At 38.0% G+C, this 27,967-nt stretch overlaps 1 protein-coding gene across 1 annotated transcript in view; it reads left to right on the plus strand.

Annotated features, from left to right (window-relative positions):
• Positions 1–27,967, plus strand: part of slit3 (slit homolog 3 (Drosophila)) — a 170,616-nt gene that overhangs the window by 123,122 nt on the left and 19,527 nt on the right. Inside the window, exons 12-27 of the mRNA XM_042770385.1 lie at positions 721–792; positions 3,830–3,973; positions 4,280–4,443; positions 7,993–8,143; positions 10,307–10,381; positions 10,802–10,945; positions 12,311–12,454; positions 15,575–15,738; positions 17,910–18,045; positions 19,948–20,016; positions 21,285–21,356; positions 21,531–21,602; positions 23,430–23,501; positions 24,131–24,294; positions 25,474–25,598; positions 27,127–27,224. Coding sequence (XP_042626319.1) covers positions 721–792; positions 3,830–3,973; positions 4,280–4,443; positions 7,993–8,143; positions 10,307–10,381; positions 10,802–10,945; positions 12,311–12,454; positions 15,575–15,738; positions 17,910–18,045; positions 19,948–20,016; positions 21,285–21,356; positions 21,531–21,602; positions 23,430–23,501; positions 24,131–24,294; positions 25,474–25,598; positions 27,127–27,224 — 1,866 coding nt within the window. The remainder of the gene's footprint in view (positions 1–720; positions 793–3,829; positions 3,974–4,279; positions 4,444–7,992; positions 8,144–10,306; positions 10,382–10,801; positions 10,946–12,310; positions 12,455–15,574; positions 15,739–17,909; positions 18,046–19,947; positions 20,017–21,284; positions 21,357–21,530; positions 21,603–23,429; positions 23,502–24,130; positions 24,295–25,473; positions 25,599–27,126; positions 27,225–27,967) is intronic.

Raw genomic sequence — 27,967 nt, forward strand, 5'->3', positions numbered from 1 at the left:
CTCAACAAGTCAGAGAGAGCCAGAAGACTCAGCGTGCGCATATTAATTTGGTCAGATCTATCTCTCTGCGTCCGGCCCACACAGCTGTACACGAGACAGAGCTCATTTACACATGCAGCGTGATTAAAGCGACGCTGAGGGGTGGAAGATGGGCTGCGGTCTCTCGGGGAATAGGAATAAAGCAAAGAGGATGCGCGAGATGACATAAACACACGACCACACGTTTGCTTGGAAATTAGAGTGTGTTGCAGGAATAGTTCAGCCAAAAGTGAACATTGTTTAGAACTCAAATGAACTCATTCTTTGTTCTGTGAACACAAAGCACAATTGTTATGAATGGAGAACTTCAAAAAGGACACAAAACACCATAAATTGTCATAAAAAAGTCATGCACTGTTCTGAAGCCATACGATAGCTTTGTGACTGAAAAATATATCATTATTCATTGAAAACTTGTACATCTGCCCTAACTCTCCAAATCGCCTACCCTGCCTTTAACACACTAACATGATCATCAACAGCTAGATCTTATCGTGTGACTTCAGAGGACTAGTTTTATGTACCACTGTCATGATTTTACCTGCTTTTTTTAAAAAACATGAAAGCCCCTTTAAGAAACATACATACTCGCTTGATGTGTTGCACATGGGCTAGACTTATTGAGACATTGTGGATTGATTTATTGTTCTCTATTTACATTGTATCTGTGTGTATCTACAGGGTTCTGTATGGAAATAAAATCGCAGAGATCCCAAAGGGACTGTTTGATGGCCTGGTCTCCCTGCAGTTGCTGTGAGTGCTGCATTTATGACTCAATAACCTTCAGTGTCAAGAAGATAGTGACTGCTGTGTGTGTGAATATGCAGTGGGGTCCAAGTTTCACCACTAGTGATTTTTATTTTTTTTTACACTACCACTCAAAGAAATTAATAATTTATTCAGCAAGGATGCATTAAATCGATCAAAAGTGACAGTGAAGACATTTATAATGTTACAAAAGATTTATATTTCAATAATATTAAGCAACACAACATTAATAGTAATCTGAAATGTTTCTTGAGCAACAAATCAGCATATTAGAATGATTTCTTAAGGATCATGTGACACTGAAATTACATTTTAAAATTAAATTAAATTAAAATAGAAAACATATTAATTGAAATTGTAATAATGTCATTCCATTACTGTTTTTAATGTATTATTGATCATATAAATGCAGCCTTGGTCAGTGTAAGAGACTTAAAAAAAAAAAAAAAAACATTTAAAAAAATTTATTATAATAAATTTTTGATTATTTTATAATATTTTATCTTAGTATCATAACAATTTTACTGAAAAATTAGAAGTAAAAAAAACAAAAAAAAAAACTGAATTTCTCTATTTTGGTACTTGATATTTAATATATTTGCTTTAATATATGTACCACTTTATCACTACAAATTTTTGCAAAGCCTGATTGTGCATGATTTCAGAATGTCTTAATTAGTGACCTAGAAAAAAAATGACATTACCTGAAAACATTTCTTTATTTTTTTATTATTTTATTTCATTGTATTTTTTTGGTAACATGACCCCACTGTATATATGTATATGCTTCACAATGAGAACAAATGTGTTTAGTGAAAAAAAAATTGGACTTGTTGGATAATAGGAGGTCTCTACATCTCTCCCTTTTCCCTCATGAAAGGAAGAAAAGCACTTAAAGAATTGAGGAGCGCATGTAGTGTTTTGGCTGAAAGAAGCATCAAGTTTTATTCTTGTTTCCTCTGGGGGAACACTCTCGACATCATTAGCATGTAAATTGGACTTGATTGCTAAACATGTCCCTCACACCTACTTATATTTGTGTAGACATGGAAACGTTGCTCAGACATCATTTCTGCATTTAATGGTCCAAATTGAGGTGAATCTCTCTGCTCTAATGGGCCTGTTTAAGCTTATTCTAATGATTTGGGGAAATTCTGATGGCTTCTGCTTTTCTTAACGTACACACTGCTGCCGCGGGCACAAAAATAAGCTCACATTATGCTTCTAAAACGCCATAGATTTACTGGAGCAGCCCGGCCCATGTTTTCACTGTCAACTGCCATAATGGCACAAATTATCTGTGTTTTCAGCAATTAGAGTTCTTCATCCTTAATGGATTTTCTTAATAAGACCCTTTCAAAGGTAAACCTCAGGGCATTCCACCAATTTTGCAAAGCTAGTTTGGCTAGTTTGTGTTTCTTTCTTTAGTGTACGGTTTTATTCACTCTTTTTTTCTTTTGTTTTTATTATTTTTTTTTTCTTTTTTGAGATACTCAAACCTAATTAGTTCACCCTGTGAGCAGACTAACGATGCATGCGTTTTCTGCAAGACAAAACCTCATTACAATGGCTTTCAGTAATTAAGCACATGACTGCGTTAGTCAATTGTCAGGCGGCCTGAATGGGAGAGACGCGAAGGCGGCTGGAAGTCAGGGTGGAGTGCGTGACATGACAGGAGTGATGGGTGCAACTCAGCAGCTGAATACTCCAGCAGTTCATCGACAACACATTCAGTCCGGTTTTATTTAAATTTGTGCTCTGTTAACTGAGTAAATTAGATCTATAGATCTGAATATGTTTCTAATACTTACATCGAGTCGCACAGCTTTGAGCACTTTGTGGATTCCACACTGTGAAGTTCATCCCTATTGAAATCTGCACACTGCTTACAGATACAGGGCAGATTACAAAATTTACTGCAACCATCATGTTCTCCACTAGAGGTTTTAAAGCAAAACATAAAATCATTCAGACAGAGTGAGTCTTTTCCGCTCAGTCTGGCAAATTGAAAATGAAAAGTACTTGTATCTTAAGTCTTTCAAAAAGTACCCTTAGGAAACATGCACTTGGACCCATTGCACCTACTCAGTTTCGCTTTGCTTTGCTTACTTTACTTTACTTTACTTTACTTTACTTTATTTTACTTTGCTTGTTTAGTTTTGTTTTGGTTTGCTTTGCTTCGCTTTACTTAGCTTGTTTTGTTTCGTTTTGGTTTTATGTACTTTGCTTGTTTATTTTTGGTTTGCTTTGCTTCGCTTTACTTTGCGTGTTTTGTTTTGTTATGTTTTGGTTTACTTTGCTTTCCTTTGCTTGTTTTGCTTTGATTTACTTTGCCTGTTTTGTTTTGTTTTGTTTTGTTTTGTTTTGTTTTGTTTTGTTTTGTTTTGTTTTGTTTTGTTTTGTTTTGTTTTGTTTTGTTTTGTTTTGTTTTGTTTTGTTTTGTTTCGTTTCGTTTCGCTTCGCTTTGCTCTGCTTTGCTTTACTTTTGCTTGTTTATTTTTGGTTCACTTTACTTTGCTTGTTTATTTTTGGTTTGCTTTACTTTACTTTGCTCGTTTTGTTTGCTTTGCTTTGAGATGATTTGCTTTACTTTGCTTGTGTTGTTTTGGTTCACTCTGTCTTGCTAGTTTTTTTTTAGCTTTTTATTTGTCTTGTTCTTGGCTTCGTTTTGTTTCGGGGGGGGTTGTTTGTTTGTTTTTCTTTCTTTATTTTTTTTCGATTTGTATGTTTATTTTTTACTTTATTTTAGGAATACATAATTTTGAAAATTTCAGTATTCATTTTAAAGTTTTTTTTTTTTTTGGTGGGGGGGGGGGGGGTTGCAACTTAGAAGTTATGTGCTCTGTACCATAATTCAATTGGTAAGAAAGTGCTTATTATAAGTTTAAAGTAAACATAAATATTATAAAAGAGCTTAAAGCATTTTTTAGGGTTTTGTTTGTTTGTTTGTTTGTTTGCTTTGTTATTGTGTGTTTGTACTGATAAGAAAACAGCATTTAATAAAACTTGTTTACTTTTTTAGACTGTTGAACGCCAACAAGATCAACTGTCTCCGAGTGAACACTTTCAAAGACCTGCAGAACCTCAATCTGCTGTCCCTCTACGACAACAAGCTTCAGACCATCAGCAAAGGCCTGTTCACCCCTTTGCGTGCCATCAAAACACTGTGAGTTACACACACACATAAACACTCCATTCTTCACACCCTCAGTCCAAGAGACTCCAGTCTCTAAGCAACTGTTAAGCGGGACTGCTTTCACCTCGCAATTAATTAGCTGCAAGTAGACAGCAAAACAACATCAACAGCAGTGAGATAAATGTGAACTAAACAAATGAAAACCTTAACACTGAAAACAAAAACAGTTCATGTTTATGAATCATATTGTTATCTCAGGATATTACTGTTTGATTATACAAACTCCCTTGACTCTAATTAACTGTTTTGATTTATCTTTATGTCCACCCTCCGTAGACACCTCGCTCAGAATCCCTTCATGTGTGACTGTCATCTGAAGTGGCTGGCCGACTACCTGTTCGACAATCCAATTGAGACCAGCGGAGCTCGATGCAGCCATCCGCGCCGCCTCGCCAACAAACGCATCAGTCAGGTCAAGGGCAAGAAGTTCCGCTGCACAGGTATAGCTACACACCTGCACACTGTGTTTTATGTAAAACAGGTCTTTTAGTTGGTACTTGGAGTGAAATTAAACAATACTATAGTGTGTAGATATACTTTAACATTCACAAGGCAGTCCGTACAGAATATTCACACTAAGATGGAAAAATGGGTCATTTAGAAATCAAAATGTTATGACATTGTAACATGATCGCTCACTTCACATTCAGTATTCAGCGGCTTGGTAGCTGGCTGCTCATTTCAAATGCGAAAACGTTGTCAAAACACACTACCATTCAAACGTTTGGGGTTGTTAAAATATTTTATGTGTGTGTGTGTTTTAAAAGGGTTGCATTTTATTTTATTTAACTATAAGCAACTACGTACATGTCAGCTATCTCTCATTAATTTGCAACTACATGTCAAACAACTCTCATTAAAGTATTAGTAGACTGTTAAGTGAGGGTCAGTAGAGTAAGTTGGAATGCACTTGCAAAGTTACTTATAGTCAGTAGAATATCTGTGGATGGACCATCGAAATAAAGTGTTATTAGATATTAAGTAGACAGTCTACTAATACTCTAATGACTGCTGGTTGACATGTAGTTACAAAGTTACTTACAGTTATTAGAATGTCTGAAGTGGACTATCAAAATGTGTCAAAGCGTTAGCATTGAAAAAAGTCTCTTATGATTGCCAAGGCTGCATTTATTTGATCAAAAATACATTAAAAACAGTAATATTGTGAAATATTATTATAATTTAAAATAAATAGTTTTCTATTTTAATATAGTTTCAAATTTAAGCTGAATTTTCAGCATCATTACTCCAGTCTTCAGTGTCACGTGATCCTTCAGAAATCATTCTAATATGCTGATTTGCTGCTCAAGAAACATTTCTGATTATTATCAGTTTTGAAAACAGTTGTGCTGCTTAATTTTTTTGTGAAAACCATGGTACTTTTTTAGGATCCTTTGAAGAGTTGACAGCTCAACAGAACAGCATTTATTTGAAATTGAATTTTTTTGTAACAATGTAAAAGCCTTCACTGTCACTTTTGATCAATTTAATGCATGCAATTTAATTTAATGCAATCCTTGCTGAATAAAAATAGTATAATACGAGCAAACCAGTAGCCACAAAATCCTGTTTAAATTCAGTGAGTAGGTGGAAAATGGTAGTGTACAACTAAATAATGGTTGTTTTTGGTCCAAGTTAACAAAGGGACTTACACCTTATGAAAGACAGTCAATCAAGTGAATGAATCAGAACCAGGCTACTGCCTCCCACCTGTCCCACCCACAGTGAGCCCACTAGTCTGTGCACAATGACTTGCACAGTGGATGGCTTGGAGTTCTGGCCCAGCAATTGCTGCTCACATGCTTCTTCACACTGAGGCTCCTCACACTCAGTGACGTCCCTTTCCTTTTCCTATGAGTGTGTGTGTGTGTGTGTGTGTGTGTGGCATACTCTGGCCTGGAGCAGTTCTTCTCACACACTGCCAGGTTTCAGAGTGCTAATAGGACAATGCTGGCTGTTCTGAAGCAGAATGACGATGCCTTTTTAGAGGATGTTTTTACGAGTCGGAACTGGGCCCCCACCCGCTGCCAAAAGCACTGGCCCCTGAGGGAACTGATTTGGTAGGAGAAGTGCAGCCACTGTTTGCTTTGATATTAAGCCACAGGTTTTTCTCATTTAACTTCTGTCAGTACATTAGCACAATAACAAGTGCAACGCCAGAGCACACAAACCCACTATTGGCCCCTAGCGTGTGTTTCCACAGTGTTTGCACATGAAAATCTGTGTTTTATGTCTGTGTGAATGTGTGGTGGCAGAGGGCTTTGCTCCACTCCTTTCTCCTCTGCGATGTCTTTATGTGTGTGTCTTTCTAGTCCCTGTCTGTCTCTCTGTCTGTCTGTCTGTCTGTCTTTTCGGGCCTTGTATTCCCGGTTGGGTAATGTCCATGCTGGGACGAGGGAAAGGGGCCGGCCCGCCTGTGTGCATGGTGGCCCAGAGTTCTGGGTGGCTTCCTGGCTGCTGTGTCCTGGCTGCTCCTTCCTCCTCCTCCTCCTCCTCCTCCTCCCTGCCTCTCCGTCCCGCTCCGCTCCTCCACTCTGGCCTCTGGTGCAGCTGTCTCTTGTGCTTGATCTAACCATGTGCCGCCGCCTACACAAGCCTCACATGGTTCCGTCAAGCACCAGGGACCGCTGGACACACTCGCACACAGCATGGCATTCTGGGATATGTGCAGTGGCAGCTGTCTTTGCCACCATGAGGAGTGAAGGTGCCGTTCTTTAACCCGGGAACAACGGATCGCTTGTGAGGAGCTCTAGCTGTGTTCTCCGTCTGCGTTTCAAAGGGCGTTTTTTTTAAGGTCGCTTAACATCGGGCCTTTGGCTGGAAGCATCAGGGCAGCCGAACGGAGATGGTGGGAATAAGATAAATAGTGGCAGGCGAGTGATGGCTGATGGTAAGCAGACATATCGCAGGCGGCCAGAGCCTTGTGTTACACAGAAACTGCCTGTGTTTTCCTGTCAAAACACTTCGTAGTGCCAGACCTCCAATACATGACCCCTCGCTCAGTGACGCTGCTATCTTGAAAAAAAGAATGCAGACGATGAGGTTGTGTTCGCAAAACAAGTGCCTGTGTCTGTTTGTGGATGTGTTTGTTGGTGTAAAGAACAAAGGTGTAAAATAAACTGTTTAAAAAATTGTATGATGTGGGTGAATCTGAAAATTATGTCCAGGTCCAGATTTTTGCCCTAATTCCCATTATTTGAAATTTGAAGTGTATTACAGCTCTTTTTTATATAAATACATTTTTTTATAAATACATGCAAAAACATTTGCATGACAAGTAAAAATTTACATTTTCTATAGAAAAATAAGTTGTTCATACATTTTACATCCATAACGATTATAAAGTCTTATGCCATTTTTAGGTTCTTTATATGGTTTTGGGAGTCTCAATAGGTTAACATGCATGTAAGGTCAAAAAATGCTTTTGTTTTTTCTAAATATGCATTTAATATCACCTCATTTTCCAACGATTCTCAAAAGATTCATTTGAAGCAGTTCTAAGGTTCAGATTCTCTAAACCCCTCCTTTCCTGAGCTTACTCTGCTGTGATTGGTCAGATGGCTTAGTCTGTTGTGATTGGTCGACCGCATACAGCACATGTCAGAAATCATATGGCTATTGCCATAGTTATGTTTTTTTTTTTTACATAACATGAATTTCAGACTTTTTACTTTAAGATTTTATTTCCTAATGCCTATTATTTGAACTGTATTAAAAAAAAATATATAGTCAGTACAACAAAAATCTTGTATACATTTTATTTTATATTTTATTTATAGTGCTTAATTGTTCTGAAAATAATGTGCAAAAAGGCTTAATTTTTATGCAAATATATTTCTTATAATATATTAAATATATTTTTACAATTCTTTTTAGGTGACCTGGGCATGTGCTTGACAGATTTTGTGAGGTTTAACCATGCGCGTGATGAATTGAGTAAGCTGGTTGAATGTCTGTCTCTCTCTGTTTGTGTCTGTTGTGTTTGTTAGGTGCGGAGGACTACCGCAGTCGTCTCAGCGGCGAGTGTTTCCAGGACCTGGTTTGTCCCGAGCGCTGTCGGTGTGAGGGAACAGTGGTGGACTGCTCCAACCTCAAACTCACCAAAATCCCCCCTCACCTGCCGGAGCACACCTCTGACCTGTAAGAGTCACACATTTGAGCTTACAAACACACCTAGCGACCCCATCAGTCATTCTCGAGATCATTTGCCATTTACAGTCTCACCACGCCAATTCAGTGTCCCTCTGTCTCCGAGGCCTCGTTCCTCTCTCCCGTCCTCTGATTACGGGGTCTCGTCCCCAGCTGAGTTGTGGTGAATGAATGTCCATTAGCCACTCAGCCGTGTTTTCCCTGGGCAGTGCTAGTCAGGGTGACAATGCGTTTGCCCTTGTGTTGGTGTGTAGAGGACACATCAGGGTTTTCCCTCTGCAGTCCCATCAACTCGAGTCATCTGTCACTCTCTCTCTCTTTCTCTCTCTCTGTCTTTCTGCGGCTCAGTGACTACAGCTTGCACCCGCTAGCGCAGCTGCTTATTTATAGAGCTCTTGCGGGAATGCTAGCAACCAGGAACCAGCACTTTATGTCTGATGTGCTTTCCCATGGCAGGCCCCGCTGGGGAAAGCAGCCCTGGGGGAAGCAAAAAGACAGCCGTGGTGCATTTACTAGACTCTACTTTTACTAATGTTTGGAAAGTCTCTCTCAACCTTGTCTAGACCTTCTCTGCACCAGACTGTCTCACTTTGTGTTTTCAGTGGAATACTAGCGTACTGCTAACTGCTGTGCAGTATGTACAGTACTATATGCTATCATTTCCTGGTTATAGTTTCTTGTTTTTTTCCTGGTTATAATCTACACATTTGGTGGATTCAAGTCCTCCTGGGAATTTTGTATTTGCAAGTTGGGAAGTCGTAATTATGACGTCATGTGCATTCAAATAAATTTGACTGGAGCAAGATGCAAAGTGAAAAATACATTTTCAAAGTTGTGAATAGAAACGATAACTGGAGGATATTTAACAACAACAAAATTAATCTTACTATTATACTATTTCCACTTCAAAATGTAACATGTAATTTGATGTTATACTTGCTGTTTCTTTGTTAATATTTGTCAAATTTACTAGCAGTTTAAAGTAATCCCATTTCAGTGTGACAATGTACCTTTTCTGCATAAAATTCAACAAGATTTTTATTTATATACTATATGATGAATAAAGAATGCACATTATGTGTATTTTGCTTTTTTATTCAATTTATGAAGGTGCTGTAAATCAAATTATGTATTCTATAGTAATTGTACAATACTATGATATTTTTAAATGCAATTTATATTAGCTCTGTTGTACATAAAAAAAATAATATGTATTCCATTAATGTTAACAAATTTAACATAAAAAAGGCTGGTACTGTTTATGTGCCTTTAACTCATAAATGCAATTTTTCCGACATGACTTGAATGCACCAGTTTTGGAAGATACAACATCTTGTGTAATACATGCACAGAACAGGGTTTTTTTTACTTTTTTTTTTTTTTAATGGCCCAATTATACTGTGAAAAAATTCTATTTTAAATATGGCTCCAAAAATACAAAAATTTGATAACAGACTACCACATATTTTAAATATGTGCAAAATATTATATGTAAATGTTTACAATAGAATTTTGTTTTCCTTGAGATGCTGTCATATCAGTAAATTCATTGTCTATCCATATTCATCGTCTATTTTCAGTAGTGTAGCAAAATATGAAGCACTTTCCCCCTTTTTGCATAATAAAATTGTGCAGTGTTATTTATTTATTTTGTACGTTTCCTCCTGCTTTTGCTACCTTACCTTTGCTAAACCCCTGGCATAAAGTAGTATGCCATTGCAAACCACACCATCTGTTTCCAGATGTCTCCATTAATCTGCGTTGCCCATTAGCACGTCTTCCGTGTCCACTGTTATTATTTGAAAAAGAATATGTCCTTCATTTTGTCTTCACTGATGTTGAGGGACAGATGAATTTGTATGAGAGTCACATATCCAGTGCTCACACAAGAGAGAGCTATACAGATTTTTCATTACAATGACATCACAGTCCTGATTATACAGCGTCTCCCACATAAGAGACTTGAAGACTGAAACAGAGACAGCGCCTGAATGATAATCACTTCCCATCACCCTTAGCTCTCGTCTCCATCTCACTCCTACATGCTCCAGTGAGGTTTCCTAGTGCTTTTTGCTGTAAGACTTTATCTTATTATTATAGCTTGTGAGTACTGTACTTACTGTTGAACTGTTAACCTCTGTCTCTCTCCACCAGACGGCTGAACGACAATGAAATCTCAGTCCTAGAGGCTACAGGGGCCTTCAAGAAGCTGCCAAACCTGCGCAAGATGTACGAACTGGTTTATTTCTGCTTTCTGGAATATTCTAACCTAATGGGAAAACGCATGCAGTGATTTACTGTCAGGCAATATTTGCAGGCCACTCCAAAATTGGAAAGAGTGGTGTTCGCTCAGGAAGAGGACTGGCGATTTATCATGCATGAAATTGCTTACTATCTAGCACAGTTATAAATTGGGCAGATCTAAAAGCCGGAACTTACATTTTACTGAAGCACAGTTTAAAATTAAGCTGTGAATCATCATAAACGTGTGTTTAGGATACAACCACAACCTATTCATATGATGAAACAAAGACATTTGCAGTGTACCATTATGCTTTTTGCCATTTGTCAGAGTAATAAATAGCACATTTGAAACAGATTAAAAGAGTGCAATGGGAGTTAATGTTTTCCTCAATTCTGTGTTTGCAGAAACTTAAGTAATAATAAACTCCGGGACATCCGTGAGGGGGCGTTTGACGGGGCCGGAGGTGTTTTGGAGCTGCTGTTGACCGGAAACAAGCTGCAGACGGTCAGCGGACGGATGTTCAAGGGTTTGAGCGGCCTCAAAACGCTGTAAGTAGTGCCACTGTTTCACGTTTAAGCTCATTTTTCAGTTTTCTACTGTTATCCTGCTCATTAAAATGAAGACATGCCTCTGAGCCACGTTTACATTCATATATTCACACGGTTCTGAATATAAATGCACAAACACTAGAGTTACGGCATTGGAAATGTGCTCCAGGAATTGCTCATATAGGCTATTTTAGAAACAAATTTTCAAGAAAAATTGCCCGTTCTCAGCAGAAACCAAACTGTGATCGTCAGGTCTAATCAAGATGTTGACCATGAGAAGCTGTTCTAAGAAACTTACAGGCATAGACGTCCTCTATTTCGGAGCGCTGTCGGAAACAAAGATGCTAATACAATGCATATGAAGCCTGGTGGTTAGAAAAAGCCTTCCTAAGGTCTGCTGTCGCTCTAATTAGCTAAATTGGAGAGAGAGAGGAGTGCATAGGAGCAAATGAATGGAATCATGGTCCTGCAATATTGGATTTAGTGGCTTTCAAATCCCAGGAGTATTTGTCCAAATTGAGTTTGCTCGTCTCAGATCCCTGTTTGTCAGAGTTTAATGCCGAATTTGCTGCTTTCAGGTTTTCATCACGGCAGACTCTGGTTTGCATTTAGCCCGTTTGTGCTGCTGAGGGCCTTTAGGAGAACCTGATTGTTTTGGGCAGCTCAGCCCTCCCCAACCACAGGCACACAAGCTCATCTTGTCCCGTGTCAAGCGGCGAGCTGCCTCAGCGGCCCGTGTCTGCTGCACAGACAGGATCTCAGAGAGCATACGCACATGGTTACAGAACAGGCCGCCATCCAAGATCATGGTTTACCTGGCAATCTCAAAGGCCAGCAAGCCAGAGACTGAAACAGAGACTTCTGTTGTTTAAATAAAGCTTGTTATAATCAGCACGCACTAAGCCAAACTCTACACCAAAAACAAAACTGACCTGACCTAAACACACTATGCAAAATGCAATATAACTTTATTTAACTATCTTGCTTATAGTTCAAATTAAGGTAAATAACATTGCCAGTTTAGCAATGATTCATTTGAAGATCTGATACACAGTTCGTGCCGTCTGCTGAAACCCCATCAGATTTCTTTCCTGTAATTTCACAACGATCAAATCGCTGCCAATCCATCATTCAGACTTGTACTAGACTCCTGTCTCGTATGCACCTACTTCCCTCCCTTATACCTGTGTGTGCATGCCACATTTCCACAAAAAAATGAAGTGATGTGTTAGCAGTCATACCATAAAACCATGATTGACTTGATTGAATGCATTACAGCAGCTCTCCGTTCCTCCCTCCCCATGAGCTGCATGCTGCTGTCTGTCAGACTCAATGTGATCCACCCTGCCTCTGTGTTCCCATCAGGATGCTGAGGAGTAATCAGATCAGCTGCGTGGATAACGCCACCTTCACCGGCCTGAGTTCCGTTCGCCTGCTTTCCCTCTACGATAACCGGATCTCCACTATCGCCCCGGGAGCTTTCAACACCCTGCATTCCCTCTCCACCATGTGAGTCCTCCACCCTCACACACACACAAACACACACACACACACATTCCCCTCTGTGCCATGGGTTCACTTGATCAGTTATGCATCCACAATCGACGGAAATTCTTGAAATAATTGAAATAATAATAATAATACTTAAGAATTAGGTTTCAAATTTAAAATCTCTGCTGCCTAATAAAACTATTCATTGAAGTTGCTGTATCCATACCAAACCCACAAATGAGTTAGTTGAAAAATTCACAAAGACGCAGGAAGTCAAACACAGTCTATCGGGTCACGCACCACCACCAATCAAGCGCCTATTATATCTTCATATGCAAAGCGCATGAGGATGTGGTCAAAGCAAAGAATTCTTATTGTTTGCAGATGTTTTTCAAAATTACGAGGTTATGTTTTCTTGTCTCGGTTGTTTTTGAACCTCAGATGAGAACATTTTGGCTTGCCCCGTGGGGCAGGGAGAATTATTCAAAAATGGCTAAAAAGGAAAATTGCTCTGCTGTCTAAAAATGGACTAAAAGTTTTGTGCGATGATGATGATGTCCATACAAAGGCAAATGTACCGAATTCATACTTCTGCCATTTCATTTTTGTTTTTGATTTATGCTGTAAAGAAATCGGGAACAGCTGGAGAAAATGGAGGGTGGTGCATTTTTTAATACAGATTAATATCTGCATAGCTTTTTTGTGGGGGAGGTAAACAAAGAGCTGATCAACAAAAAATGAACTCTAGTGTGTCACAGCCCTGAGGGAATGACAAGAAAGAGAAAGATCAACAGAGAAAACTGAAAGAGATCTCACAGATGTTCGTAGATAAACAGATGCTGTTAAGCATTCAAAATAACTTCTGGTGGAATCATAATTTCAGAAAAAAAAATGGAAATGATGACTGCCAACACAGAGAGCATCTGTAACCATTTGAATTATCATATCAGGCTGTATTCCTGGCACACATCTCAACGTGCAGCAATACACATGGTTCTCTTTTTCATTCAGTGAACCCTCCCTACTAACTGAAATGTGTGAGCAGATTCTGAGCAGAGAGACTCTCAGATTGGTCTGATTTGCATGGGGTGTCATTCATTTCTTTCTGACCATTTAATCAAGTTTAGCATGCATAAACAACAGGAAGAATTTACACAATGAAGTCATCTAATCAGTAACATATATTTTCCCTTTTTATCAAGGCATAGACACAGCGTAAACTTCCTTGAAAACCTTTTTCCAGCTTAGCATGGTGTATGTTTTTTACTTTTTTTGTTTTGTGTTGTTTTTTGTTTTGTTTTGTATTTTACTTTGCTTTGATTTTGTGTTGTTTTTTTTTTTATGTTGTCTTGCTTTTTGTTGTTGTTTTTGCTTTGTTTTGTCATTTTGCTTGCCTTTGCTGAGCTTTGTTTTGTTCGTGTTTTCGTGTTGTTTTTTTAATATTGTATTTTAAAATAGAATATATTATTAAATATTGTCTTCTTTATTCTATTTTCTAGGATTTAATTAATACAAATAATTAATTTAATTTTAATAAATAAAATTTCATTATTTTTAAATATTCTGTTATTTTTTGTTCTAAATATTATATTTAATAATTTGTGAATAATAAATAAATAAATAAATAAAGGCACTTGCTACTGAGTCATGAATTGAACAAAAGTGGGGTTTTTGGGGGGGGGTTTTGAGAGAGAGACCTCCATGTAGAATGCAACGTATACTTCTTTGCAACTAAATTAACATTAATACACATGTATGACATTGATTATATATGGAAACTGCAAACCATGTTGAATTCTTTCTTTCTTCCTTATGCCATAAGCAAAGCTTTTTCTTTCAGACTCTTTCTTTTTCTTTTCTTTTTTGCCAGCTCTCTAATTACCCAGCGGCTGACACAGCCATGTCCATTTCAGCACAGGGCAGCTAAAAATATCCAGAGAGAGAGAGAGAGAGAGAAAGAGAGAAAGAGAGAGAGAGAGAGGGTGCAAGGTCTCCCCAGCTATTCTCTTCCCACAGTAGTGCAGCAGGCATGTTGGGCACACTTCCCTCCTATTTCTCTCTCACTCCATCATTCATCCCTCCACCTCGGCCAAAATTAGAGCAGAGCGGGAGTGTGTTTCCGGAGAGTTTTGAAGTGAGCAATCAGGACAGAGGTTACTTTGAATGCTCACACTTGTGATTATCACAGTAAAAATAACCATGTTTTTTTGTCGGTTGTGTTCCATTTATTAAATTTAGCAGCATAAATATTCTCTCATGTCTAGTTTGTGATATCATTCCCAAATCAAACGTCTGCCTCAGATGTTCTCTCTCAGCTGTCTTGTGTTCCTTTGCCCTTTGAAGCGAGTACAGAAAGTGATGTAGGGATAATTAAAGGCAAACACATGTATAGGGTGTGTTAACATGAGCCCATCCCCTTAAGCTGCGAAGCATCTATTGGCAAAGCAGTGGAAGGTCAGCACACTCGATTAATTTATCCCGCAGGCTGTAGTGTATAGCAGTCACTCTCAGCTACTCTAGTTCCCACTGTATGAAAGAGTTCCTCTGTGCCTGTAATAGTGCCTGCCCGTGTGTTTCAGCAATGCATCAGTTAGACGGGCGTCTGAGTGGGCCGTCAGCCGGCTCCCTGGTGGGCCTTCTAGAGTCATTGCTGGTGACGCTTTCAACTCAAGGCTACAATTTTATGATTTAGGTCTTTGTGCCACCACCTGAACTTTCAGAACTCAGTGAGGACGCATGAAAAATGGGCCAATAAGTTGATTCTGAAGCCTCTAGTCCAGTGGTCCCTGTAGCCATTGGTTGATGGATCGTTCTGTACCCAAACTTGATGAAAATGTGTCTGTGTCTTATTCGTGAGCCCTCATATTAGTGTTAAAAGCAGTTTACTTGTAGTAGCAGTTATAACAGTTTTATAACAATGTAATAACATAGCAAAAGTTGCTATCAAATATTATCAGCATTGCAGGCCACACCGCAGTCATAATGTCATTGTATTGCTATTTAAATGCAAATTCAGTTCTCCTGCTGGGTTAAATGGGCTGAAGTTGAATCGTTTATGTGGTAATTTAACCCTGCTGATTGCTTTCCGTTGTGATTATATAGTAATGGGGTTTGTGTTTTCTTTCTGTTTGTGTACAGTAACCTGCTGTCTAATCCCTACGTGTGTGACTGTCACTTAGCCTGGCTGGGACTGTGGCTTAAGAAGACCAGGGTGGTTAGTGGAAACCCACGCTGCCAGAAACCTGCCTTCCTGAAGGAGATCCCCATACAAGATGTAGCCATGCCTGATTTCTCCTGCGACGGTATAACTCTATTTTGGGCCACTTCCTCTTGCACAGTATCTGCTGCTTGCTTTGTTGATGGATAAGTAACTTAGCAAATTCCTGCGTCAAAGAATGTATATTAAGCAATAAAAGTCATGCATCACATTGATTTTACCATAGTAAAGAAACAAGCATAGCCTGACCTCCTTAACTTTGGTGCAGTCACAGTAACCAGGGTCCAAAATTAACTTTTACCACAACTGCAAATGGCGAGTGATTTATTATCATTAACAGTTTATATGATATACCCTTTTTAAAATAATATGATTATATATAATAAAATGTATGAGATTTATGATATAATTATCATGAATAATGCTTACTGAGCATTCAACTGTATATTAGTGTAAAATAAAAATAAAAATAAATTAAATTATACAAATAAAATATTTTATTTATTAATTATATAAAATGAAATGAATAAAAAAATTCATATATTTTTAAAAGAATAATTTATATCTATTAATAATAATTTAAAAAATAATAATTTAGGGTCATACTTATGTATGACCAATATGTATATATATATTTTACATATATACAGGTTTATCAACAATTTTGAATGCGGTTCATGCAGTAAGCATATATATATATATATATATATATATATATATATATATATATATATATATATATATATATATATATATATATATATATATATTTATATATATATATATATGTATAGTAAATATGAATATACCAATCTATACTCCCATGTCTCCATCTATACAATGTTGATTCTCTTTCATACTCTTCTACTCCTTTATGTACACACTGGCCTGTTTATATACACCCTTTTAAGCAGCTCCTCATGAACCAGAGCCCCACTGTCAGGACGGTGAACAAGGGTTTGCAGACCTCAGCTAGTATTTGCTCTGTAGCCTGTGCCATCCACACCACATCTATCTCCAGTTCCCATGAACTCACGCTGCTTAGATCAGGCCGCTGCATCGCCTCCTTCCAGACCGAGGCTCTCTCTCCTCTCCATCTCCTCAGATTTCCCACACCTTCATCCCCCTCTCCCTGCTTCCCAGCGTCAGGGTAAATCACACACCCGTCCAGCTTCCCACAAGGCCGTACCGAGAGGGCAGCATGAGGACAAATTAAACACTGAGCGTGGAGGCCTAAACATGATCTTCTCCAGCTCTGGTTTTTATAGGGAAGAACTCGTGTCCATAAAGAGGGGGAAAAACAGAACCTCTCGAGACTGACATAAAGTTTAACAGAGAAAAAGAAACTGCGGTTTGGCTTCTGTCTGGCCAGGGTCCTGTGTTTCAGAAGGCCTCCCTGACAAAGCTAGGGTAGAAACAGTTCTTTTGCTGCTTCAGGGAATATCGTGTTAAGAGAGCCTGCTCAGCTGTAGACGGGCGTAGCACTTTGAAATAAAGAGGTTCAAAGTGAGAGAAATCGCCCTGGCTCGAGGTCCATTAGTTAGAAGAAGCTGTCTGTCAGGGCTCATGTGTTGTTATTCCGTTCGTTTCTTCCTCCTTGAGTTGGGGCGCCGTCACTTCAGCTCCAAAAAACTCACCACCACAACATCCAGCTGTTTCAGTGCTCTGCAATCACAGTTAGAGTAACAAAGTCAAGCTAAATTGATTTACGGGAAGATATTTTTGCTCGTTTGAAGGAGTCCAGTCATTGTAAAACTAGCCCACAGTCCCTTTGGCTCTTCTGTGTTTGCAGGCACATCCAGATCCAGCGTTCTCCTTCCAGACTTGGTCTGCGTGTTATTGTTGGAGTCTCCATTACCTCCCATTAATGGCTTAATTCGCTGTTTCTTTTTAATCTGCAGGGCAATTCAGCCTTTTACAGATAGCATCTTACAGAGCTTGGATGAAAGCAGCTCGGGAGGAGGCTACAAGTATTGCTTGCAGAAAATGTGGAGCAAGCGAGGCCAAAAGCAATATTTAGCTGCTGATTTTAAACTCCTGTGTACTGTATCACTTATTATGAGCAAGTGTGCGCTGTAATAATGATACCCATGTTTGGAGACCCACATACTGGAGGAAGGGCTATTTTCTCCATCCTCCATTACTTCCTTTTAAAGAATTGATGAGTTTCTATATTAGATCTGTTAGCAACACATATTACATTTTTCTCTTGCATGATGTAAAGGAGCATAAAATATGCATATCTTTCTCTCTCAGGTATAGAAGAGAATATCTGTCTGCCGTCGGTCCCTCGCTGTCCTGATTCCTGCTCATGCTCAGACACAGTGGTGCGCTGTAGTAACCGCGGGCTGCGTTTGCTTCCTAAGGGTATCCCTAAAGATACAACTGAACTGTAAGTTTCCTCTTCCAGCTCCTAGATTATTTATTTTCACAAAAAAAATAGGATTTTGTTTCTGCAATGGTTTGTTCAATGTCACGTCCAGTTTTCTTTACTTTGGCAGTTTAGTTCATTAAAATAAACAAAACAAAAAATATCCACATGACCTTCAGGATGCAGATGGAGATTTGAACCAGTTTCGGACATACTGATTGATTGGAAATAACACAACTCTAACACAAATCACATGATTGAATGAGTTGAACAAAATTAAAAAAAAAAATTATAAAAAAAATATTATATATATATATATATATATATATATATAGATATATATATATATATATATATATATATATATTTATATATATATATATATATATATATATATATATATATATATATATATAATATATTTATATTTATATTTAAAAAACAGCAGTACTATGCATTTGTACAAAAAGACAAAGAAAATAAAATAAAAAATGCATTCACAGTTTTTATTTTATTTAATTTTTTTGCTAAATTAATTTGCTTTCAAACTATGGCCATCATAATATTATATTTTCACGAAATGTTTATTAAAATAATTAATGATAACTCTATTTTTGCTATATAAATTGAAATTTATATATTTAAATATATATATATAATAATAATTTTATTATTGTTATTTTTTTATTTTTTTGGCCAATGAATCATACTCACAAATGGCTCGGTAAATTTATTACAAGGACAGACTGTCTTGTAAGAAGTTATCCACTACACCACACTACCCTGAATGTCATGTATTGACACACATCTTTGACAGTAGCAGGAATTGACATTCATCACTCAAGAGTTATAAAGTAAACCAGCCTGCCATAAGAAATACAGTTTCTGAAATGTTCTGAAACAATGCCCATGTCACATGATGACCATGATCCTAAGTACACTCTCAGAAAAAAATGGTACAAAACACTTCCTGGGGCAGTACCCTTTTAAAAGTTACTAATCTGTATCTTTAAGGTACTAATATGCACCATTTAGGGGTAAATAAGGTACAAAGATGTACCTTTTAGCTCTTGTATCTTAGGCTACTGCACCAGTGGGGCTTCATACCTTTTTTCTGAGATTGATTCTGAGATTGTATGAGGGTCAGGGAGTTGTTGCACAGTTAAGGTGTCAATCATAATCTAGTGGACCAATCAGATGAAGAGTGAGCACAGCGCCTTCATAGAACTGCTGACACACAGGCCATTTAAACTCTGTAAGACAGGCTCATACTCATACTTAGAGAAAAGGGATAGACGGAGAGACAGGGAAGCAACAGAACAAGACGACAGTGACTAAGAGAAGAAAAGAAATCACAAGATTGCAAACAAGTGACAGGGAGAGACTGTAACAAGGTAACAAGCGGTTTTATTAGCGAGTGTGGTGAACAGAAATATCCTGCCTTGACACTTTTCAGCAGTAGGACAGTAATTGTTCTTGGGTTGTACAGGAAAACTCCAGCAGGATTGACCTCTTCTCTTGTGTCGTAGTTTTGAAGATAATACTCTTGCTCACTAACAGACCCCATTATCAAATCGCTTTGATAGCAGACCATCAGTTCCCTATCAAAACCCCATCTATCTGTGTCCAGTCATCTTGCAGTGTCCAGGAGAAAGGGCTTTTAGCAAGTCACAAAGTGGCAAAACTAGGATGAAACTCAAAACAATCCCACCAGTCTTTGGCTGTTTTCTGAAGCACAGACAGCAAGGCAGCTCACTGTAACTCCTCTACATCTAGAGCCGCTTTGTATTAATAAGTCTATTTCTTCCAATGTAAAATAGATTTTTAAGCATGAAATAAAATTTAAAATGTATCTGGTTTTACTTTGTAGCTTGTTTGAGGATTGTAAACTTGCCTGTTAACAGGATTTTCTTACCGTTTCAGATACTTGGAAGGAAACCTCCTCACCTCCGTCACCAGAGAGCTCGCTAATCTGAAACACCTGACACTGCTGTATGTATTTCTCCACTTGTCATTGAATTTATTCATTTGCCACACACTTTTATCCAAAAGGACCTACTATGCATTTAATGCCTTCATTTGTACTTATGTTTATTTTAAGTATACAGAATTATTTATATTTCCAAAGCTGCAGGAATTGTAACATTTTAGGAAATATGAGGTATCTGTATACAACACAAATCTCACATTGTAAAATGAATAAATAAATAAATAATTGTTTGTAATGGTACAGTAAAAATCTGTTAATTGTTTAACTGTAAGTTACCTTAGCATATACGGTGAAGAATTGTAAATGGTTTAAAATAGCATGTTTTGGAATTTTACTGTAAAATAATATAAAATTAAACTGTCAAATTTCTGTAGAAGCTGTGAATTATTATATAATTTATGGTGAAAAACATGAAAAACAACATTCCCAGAAGTCTCTGTGTGACACATCACATGCCAGTTTTGTGTTTTATTTAATAATTTGATTTCTTATCATTTTTGTTATCAGTAATGTACACAAGGGTGTTTTGTTCAGTGTTATGCGTTTTTTTTTTCTTTTAATTTTCTTAGTCTTAGTCACTTTCTTGTGCATTACCCTGGTGCTGGGTTTGGGTGTGTGTGTGTGTGTGTGTGTGTGTGTGTGTGTGTGTGTGTGTGTGTGTGTGTGTGTGTGTGTGTGTGTGTGTGTGTGTGTGTGTGTGTGTGTGTGTGTGTCTGTGTGTGTGTGTGTGTGTGTGTGTGTGTGTGTGTGTGTGTGTGTGTGTGTGTGTGTGTGTGTGTGTGTGTGAGCATATGCTCTGTTTATATATGAGAATCAGTCATTTTACAGACAGGCCACTTATGATGAACTCATCTTGTGACTTTGTATTGGCATGTGTACTCAGATGGTAATAATCAGCACATTTTTTAAGGTATACAAAGCAGATTTTGGTGCTTTATGTATCTTGGTATAACATTCAGCCACTTAAGGAAATATGATAAGTTGTATAATATGCCAACATGCCATCCCATAATCCCTCAAACATTATTACTGAATGAGTTTCTGACAACCACAACTACTTTTTTTTTTTTTTTTTTTTTTGCAGTGTACAGTTTAGTTTTTATGCATGTTTGAAGTCATTAGTTAATAATCTTTATTTAACCAGGATGAAATGAAAAAAATCTCTTTTCTGAGAGTAAACCTGGCTTTGGATTGTGAAGGCACGTTGTAGACATTCTTCTGACGGTGTGTAATTGAATCTGCTGTGTGTTTGTGTGTGTTTCCTCTGCAGAGACCTCAGTAATAACAGCATCAGTCTTCTTGCCCCTCTCACCTTCAGCAACATGACGCAGCTCGCCACCCTGTAAGTTAACACCATCATCCAACAATCAGACACAGTTTCTGTGTCGACGTGTGTTTGTCAGTGCCGTCATGTGAACCTGATCACTTCTGCCAAAAATCTGGGCAGAAATGTTGACATTAAATAACTGTCGTTGTCTCTGTGTCTCACTCATATTCGCTCTCTCTTTCTCTGCAGTATCCTGAGCTATAATCAAATTCGCTGTGTCCCGGTTCATGCATTTGATGGCTTGCGTTCTCTCCGCCTGCTGTAAGACTCCCTTTTGTTTTTTACCTGATGAACCAGCGATCTGCTGCATAGTCACATCAATCTCTCTCTCTCTCTCACACACACACACACACTCCCCATGCACAACAACACCTGCCTCATGAACTTAACTTCAGGAGATTAGTGCCTGAACAAAGCTGCTTTAGAACAGCACATTCACAGCATAAGCAAGTTCTGAAGGAACAAAGCAATAGATTTTAAGAGCGCTTTAAGTCCTATGGGAAAACCTTTTCTTTTGGTTATATGAAAGTCACATTAAAATGGTCTTGGAAACTTTTGACCATGCCTTCATCATCTATTTTTCTTACCAAACTACTTACAGACTCATATGGAAGCCCGTTTCCACCACTGAATAAAAAAATAAAAAAGGTAATTGCGACTTTTTATCTCACAGACTTTTTTTTTTCTCAGAATTGTGTTTAAATCTCGAAATTGTGACTTTTTTCTCAGAATTGCAAGTTGTATCTCAAAATTTTTACTTTATAACAGGCAATTATGAGTTATTAAGTCAGAATTGTGTGATATAAACCCGCAATTCTGAGGACATATCAGTCTTTTTTCCCCCTCAAAACAAAACTTTACAACACAAAACTCAAAATCAAAAAAAAAAAAAGTCTGAATTGCATGATATAAATTCACAATTGCGAGAAAAAAAATCAGAATTGTGAGATAAAACTCGCAATTGTGAGAAATAGTCTGAATTTTGAGTTTATATCTCGCAATTCTGACTTTAAACCTCACAATTCTGTGAAAAGTAGTCAGAATTGTGAGATAAAAATAATAATAACTTTTTTTATTTTTTATTCAGTGGCAGAAACGGGCTTCCATAGACTCAAACTCTGAACTACACTGAAAAAAAATTTTTTTTTTTTGAAGTTGTAAATTAAAAAAAAAAAAAAAAGATTATTGGAAATAAGTTTACAAAAAAAAGGCTATTTCAGTTTTTCTCCTTTAAAATTTAGTGTAATTTCTATATTTGCCATTTCTTTGTAACTCTTTCTACCCCTATTTTTTTCATTGTATGAAAATCCATTAAAATATTAATTTTGCTATGAGAATTTAAAAGTATAATACTCTAAAACAAAGTGTAAAATATACATAAATCATGTGAATATTTATTATGCGAAAATAACAGTTCATTCAAAAGTTGGGACATTTTTGTGGAAACCAAGTTTCTTAGAACAGAGAATTTAAAAACAACATTTATTTGAAACAGATGCCTTTTATTAGATTTGATCAATTTAATAAAAATGTTTGCTTGAAAAAGTTTGAAATGTGTGACTATAGTTGAAGAGGCACCTTTAGATGTCTGCATTAAGCTGGATGGTGTGCTCTGTAGCTCCGAGCTGGATAGGTTATCATCACCGTGTGCACAGATACCTTAAACAGACCAAAGGACGCCCACCTTATTCCGGCCTCTTTAAGCTTAGTCTGCCAGGCAGTCATCATTGTCACTTTTTAATTTCCCAGAATGCCCCAGGGCCACCGCTGAGGTGGCCTCAATGTCCCGCAGCTGTCCAATCATGTTCTCAGGTTGCGGTCTGAGTGTTTATGTGTGGGCCGAGCGTCCCGTAATACAACAGGAGAAATTATTAAACAGAATCGACTCAGCATACAATGAAATCTCAATGCAAATCTGCCGTTCCCACCGGTGTCTCACAAAATGCAGTGGTTTTCTATAATCCACACTAAATGCCGTGAATGACTGACCCTTTCTTTCTCTATCTCCGTTTATAGTGTGGAAAACAATGGAACCAACTCCCAGAGCTCCATGCTTTTTTTCATTTCCCTTTTATTCTTCTCTTTCAGAACTCTCCACGGAAATGACCTTTCAACTATTCCGGAGGGAGCCTTCAGCCACTTGACATCTCTGTCTCATCTGTAAGTGTGTGTGTGTGTGTGTGTGTGTGTGTGTGTGTGTGTGTGTGTGTGTGTCTGTGTCTGTGTGTGTGTGTGTGTGTGTGTGTGTGTGTGTGTGCGTGCGTGCGTGCGTGTGTGTGTAAAAGCATGCTCTCTCTGTCTCCTATTAATGATGGACTCCCAGTCTCAACCTAAGAGACCAACTCAGGTCTTTAGACTTTAGATGTAAGTTTTACCTCATTACCGGGTGCAACCTAGAAAGAGAGAGCAGCCTTGTGCTCTGCGCTCGGAGACCGAGTCCCACAGGAAATCTTTGTACATTTTATTACAGCTAAAAGGCATCTTTTATGGAGGCTTATGGTGGTGTTGTTTTTTCCTCTCCGGCTGTAGTTCCTCTTGCCGGTTTGGAGCGGGGCTACTGTAGCTCCTTGTTTCCTCATTGAAAAGAACTGACAGAGAAAAATCCCCATTGAGGAATAAAGGGCCTGTTGAATTGAAGGAAGTGCAATTGGGATGTTTGTAGTAACCGAAGAAGTTGGCTTTCTAAGGAAGATTTGTGTTCACTAGGAAAAATCCACTTGGGCAATGAATCATACTGATATTCTAATGCATGTATCCTTTCAATCAAAGTTTATGTTTATGTGATCCAGGGCTCTGGGTGCGAACCCCCTGTACTGTGACTGCGAGCTGCGCTGGTTGTCTCAGTGGGTGAAGGCTGGGTTTAAAGAGCCTGGCATCGCCCGCTGCACTGGACCACCCGACATGGCAGACCGCCTGCTGCTTACCACCCCTCTCAGTCAATTCCAGTGCAAGGGTGAGTCGGCCTTCTTTTCTGCTGGTTAACACATCTGCTCCAGACACATTGAGCCACGATGCTCATATGGCAAACGCATATTTAAATTTGTCCGCACCATGTCCTAATTCAATTTCCTCTCTCTTTCTCTCCCTAAATAATATCCTGTCCTTTATCTGTTGTTTCTCTCAGTAAAAGTCTCTTATAAGGAAACTACCAAAAACTAAGCATGAGAGAAATGATGCTGAGCCTTTTCACTCTCAAAAAAAAGGGGGGCTGTAGCCTAAGGTACCAAAGCTAACAGGTACATCTTTGTACCTTCTTTACCCTTTAATGGTACATACTAGTACATAAAATGCATGTATTAGTACCTTTTGAAAGGGTACCACCACAGTTTACTACCTTTTTTTTCTGAGAGTGTTTGAGTTTGCAATGGCATTGTTTCAGAATGGAATAAAATATTTGAGGAGAGAAAACTGTAGAGTATGATTTGATTTGATTTGATTTGATTTGATATATGATATGATATGACATGACATGACATGATCAGAATTTATTGGATCATTAAAAGTGGACATTGCATACCCGAATGGAGTCAGGTTAAAGGATAAGGGTTGAAAAAAATTGTTAGCTAAAAATGTAAAAAAAAAAAAAAAAAAAAATTAATATTAAATAAAAAAAAATAACTTAAAAAAATGAAAATGAGAAATGTTGCCTTCTCAACTAACTGAAATAAGTTTAGAAACAACTAACTTAAAAAAGTAATAAATACCTAAAATTGAAATAAATAAATAAATAAATAAATAAATAAATAAATAAATAAAGCTAAATAGAAATATTTAAGAAAATCTAATAAAATGACAAAAGCACATAACAAAATTATTAAAACTTAAACTAAAATTAAAGTGAAAACTGGAAAATAAAAGATAATGCAAAATAATAAATACACACTTAATAGAACATAAATAATACAAAAATAACACTGTTTCAGAGGCAGAGACAAGTTATTCTATTTTGGTAAAAGGTAGTTCTGCTTTTACTATTTTTTTCCTAGTAATAACAAGCACATATAAAGTTTTGGAAGTAAATATGGACAGGTTTGTTTCATATTGACCTTAATGTCAACTCCACTCCCTTTTATTTCCTGTTCCCTTTCTCGTCCACACATTTCAGCTTCACATTTTGTGTTGTGTCTTTCAGGTCCAGTAGATTTAAATCTGATGTCCAAGTGCGCCCCCTGTCTGACGAGTCCCTGTCAGAACAACGGCACATGTGTGAGTAATATCACAGGCTCCTACCACTGCACCTGCCCTTTTGGCTACAAGGTGAGTGAACGTCCACCACCCCACATACATCCTCATGCATCTTTCCTGTCCTCCTGCACGCGTGTACAGAATACTCCGATGAGTTATGTGCATCATTTCATGCATGAGAACCTCATCATCCATCTTCCCGAGCTGAACCCACTGGATCTGAAGTTTCTTGATTATTTCCTATTGTACTCAGGCAGGCGTTGTTTGTGTAGTGGATACATACTCAGTGGTGCGACCTTGGTGGTGAGGTCTTGGGCTGATGGCAAATGTATTGCAAGGGATGTGAAGAATGTGAGCTGCTCTTCAGAGGCAATTTATTCAAAGACAAGCAGCTATGAGAAATGAAAAGTGTGACCGGGCGGGAACGTACAAAAATGTAAATTATGCGGCATCAGTAGCAGTTCACTTCAGTGAGTTTGAACAGATTGCTTTTATATACATAAACCAAACTTTAGAGCATCATTCCAAGCAGACTGGGTTGCAGATTGCTGATGCACATCGAAAAACACTTGAAAAACTGCTTCAAAAAAACAAAGTTTGACATCAAACAGACTCGGGAGTGGTTTGCGAATGTGTGCGCGTGTCCTGGATGCAGCGTGCAATCATTACCCTTTTGTTTGGTTATGGGATTCCTGTCAGTGTTGTTCTGTTGAAGAACAGATAAGAGCTTAACCCTTCGCCCTCTACAAGACAGAACCAGTGAGCTGTCTTTTAATTAAAACCGCAGCTCTCAAGGTCAGTTGTGCGCATCTGTCCTCGAAATAAGTGAAGATTAATTAGAATGTTCTAGAGTACTGAATTAAGTCAAACATGGGAAGAGAGAAAGAGAAGAAACAGAGGGACAGAGAGAAAGAAAACAGGCATGTGGGCCCTTTGAGGAGAGCAGAGGAAACAGGCATATCAGTGGCAAAAGCCTTTGTCTGAAATTGAAATGCAGAGTGTTAGTCACGGAGTTATACCCCCGGAGTGTAAAAGGATCAGGACACGACATACATCATCCATAAACCATGATATTAAACTAAACTCGGCTCTGGGCCTGGATATTGAACTAGTAAACAAACAAGATTTTTACATTTGCTGAGGAAAATCTGAGTGGTTCCTGTCTGTGCAAAACTAGCCAGCACAATGCTGCAGGATAGGCTATGCAGTTAATATGTTCTGAGTGTTTTTATTATGTTGCTATGTGGTTGCTAGGCTGTTCTGGATGGTAGTTAAAAGTTAAGGGATTAAAACGGATTCCTAATTATAAGTATGAGCAACAATAATAACCATAGAAAGCACCGCTAATCATTGGCTTTAATGTCCAACTCCTTAACCCTGTTTGAAAGGTAAATTGCAGTTAATATTTAAGTAGACATTTTACTCAGAACTCATTATGTAATACTGTAGATGATGTTTTTTTTATTTATTCCTTTAGCCTCTTCACTTTTGAAAGTGTCCATCTGATTGTGACCTTTGTCCCAGCATGTAGGGTCAGACATGTTAAAACCTGAGCTCGCTCTTTTTTTCATCCATGCTCACAGGCTTTTTATTTCCTCAGGGTCATAACTGTGAGATCCCCATTAACGCCTGCATCAGCCTGCCGTGTGTTAATGGAGGCACGTGCCACCTCACACCTGGACTGGACGGACACTACAGGTACATCCAGACCTGTACAAATGATATTCTGCCAAAGTGTCAAAAAGGATGTAAATAAGATTTAAAAACTGAAATAATTTAATTTGAAAGTCCTGTGTTACAATGCACATCTGGACAACATCTTTGTATTAAAAATTCAAAGCTTGTAACACCCCTGGACATTTGAAACTAACATAAGACAGGCAGATTGTTGTAATGGCACAATAAATGTCCTCTGTGTCCTATAAATCTCCCAACAACTTTGGTAATGTCACGTTAGGCCTCTATTCAATTTTTGCAGGGCAGCCAATTCACATCCAGCAGGAACAGAGTCGCACAATGACTTTACAAAAAAACAGCAAATGAGCCCAGAGATTTGTGTGTTTTTATGTGTCTGGGGGTGGAATATATCGGTTGCTGGCGTAGCTCCTAAGAGTTGGCAGCCAGAGGGCAGGGACTGGGTGGAAGGGTACAGATGGGTGTGGGTTCTGCTAAACAGTGAGATAAGTTTTACTGCTATTGCTCAACAAGTCACCATGGAGATGGAGGTTTATCAAACACTGAGCCTCAGTCACTGATGGATCTGACCTACAAGACTTACGGATAGCAACAGAAAGGCAAAACAACAGAAAAAAAACACAAATATTGAAGGATGCTTGGAATTACAGCAGGTAATTTGCAGTGATATAATTGAGACCAGCTCAGTTGAGTCCCAGTGAAGACTGAGACCAGAACAGAGTCTAGTTTGAGTCAAGAGAGAAACC

Source organism: Cyprinus carpio, chromosome A14 (assembly GCF_018340385.1).
Source record: "Cyprinus carpio isolate SPL01 chromosome A14, ASM1834038v1, whole genome shotgun sequence".
NCBI lineage: Eukaryota > Metazoa > Chordata > Actinopteri > Cypriniformes > Cyprinidae > Cyprinus > Cyprinus carpio.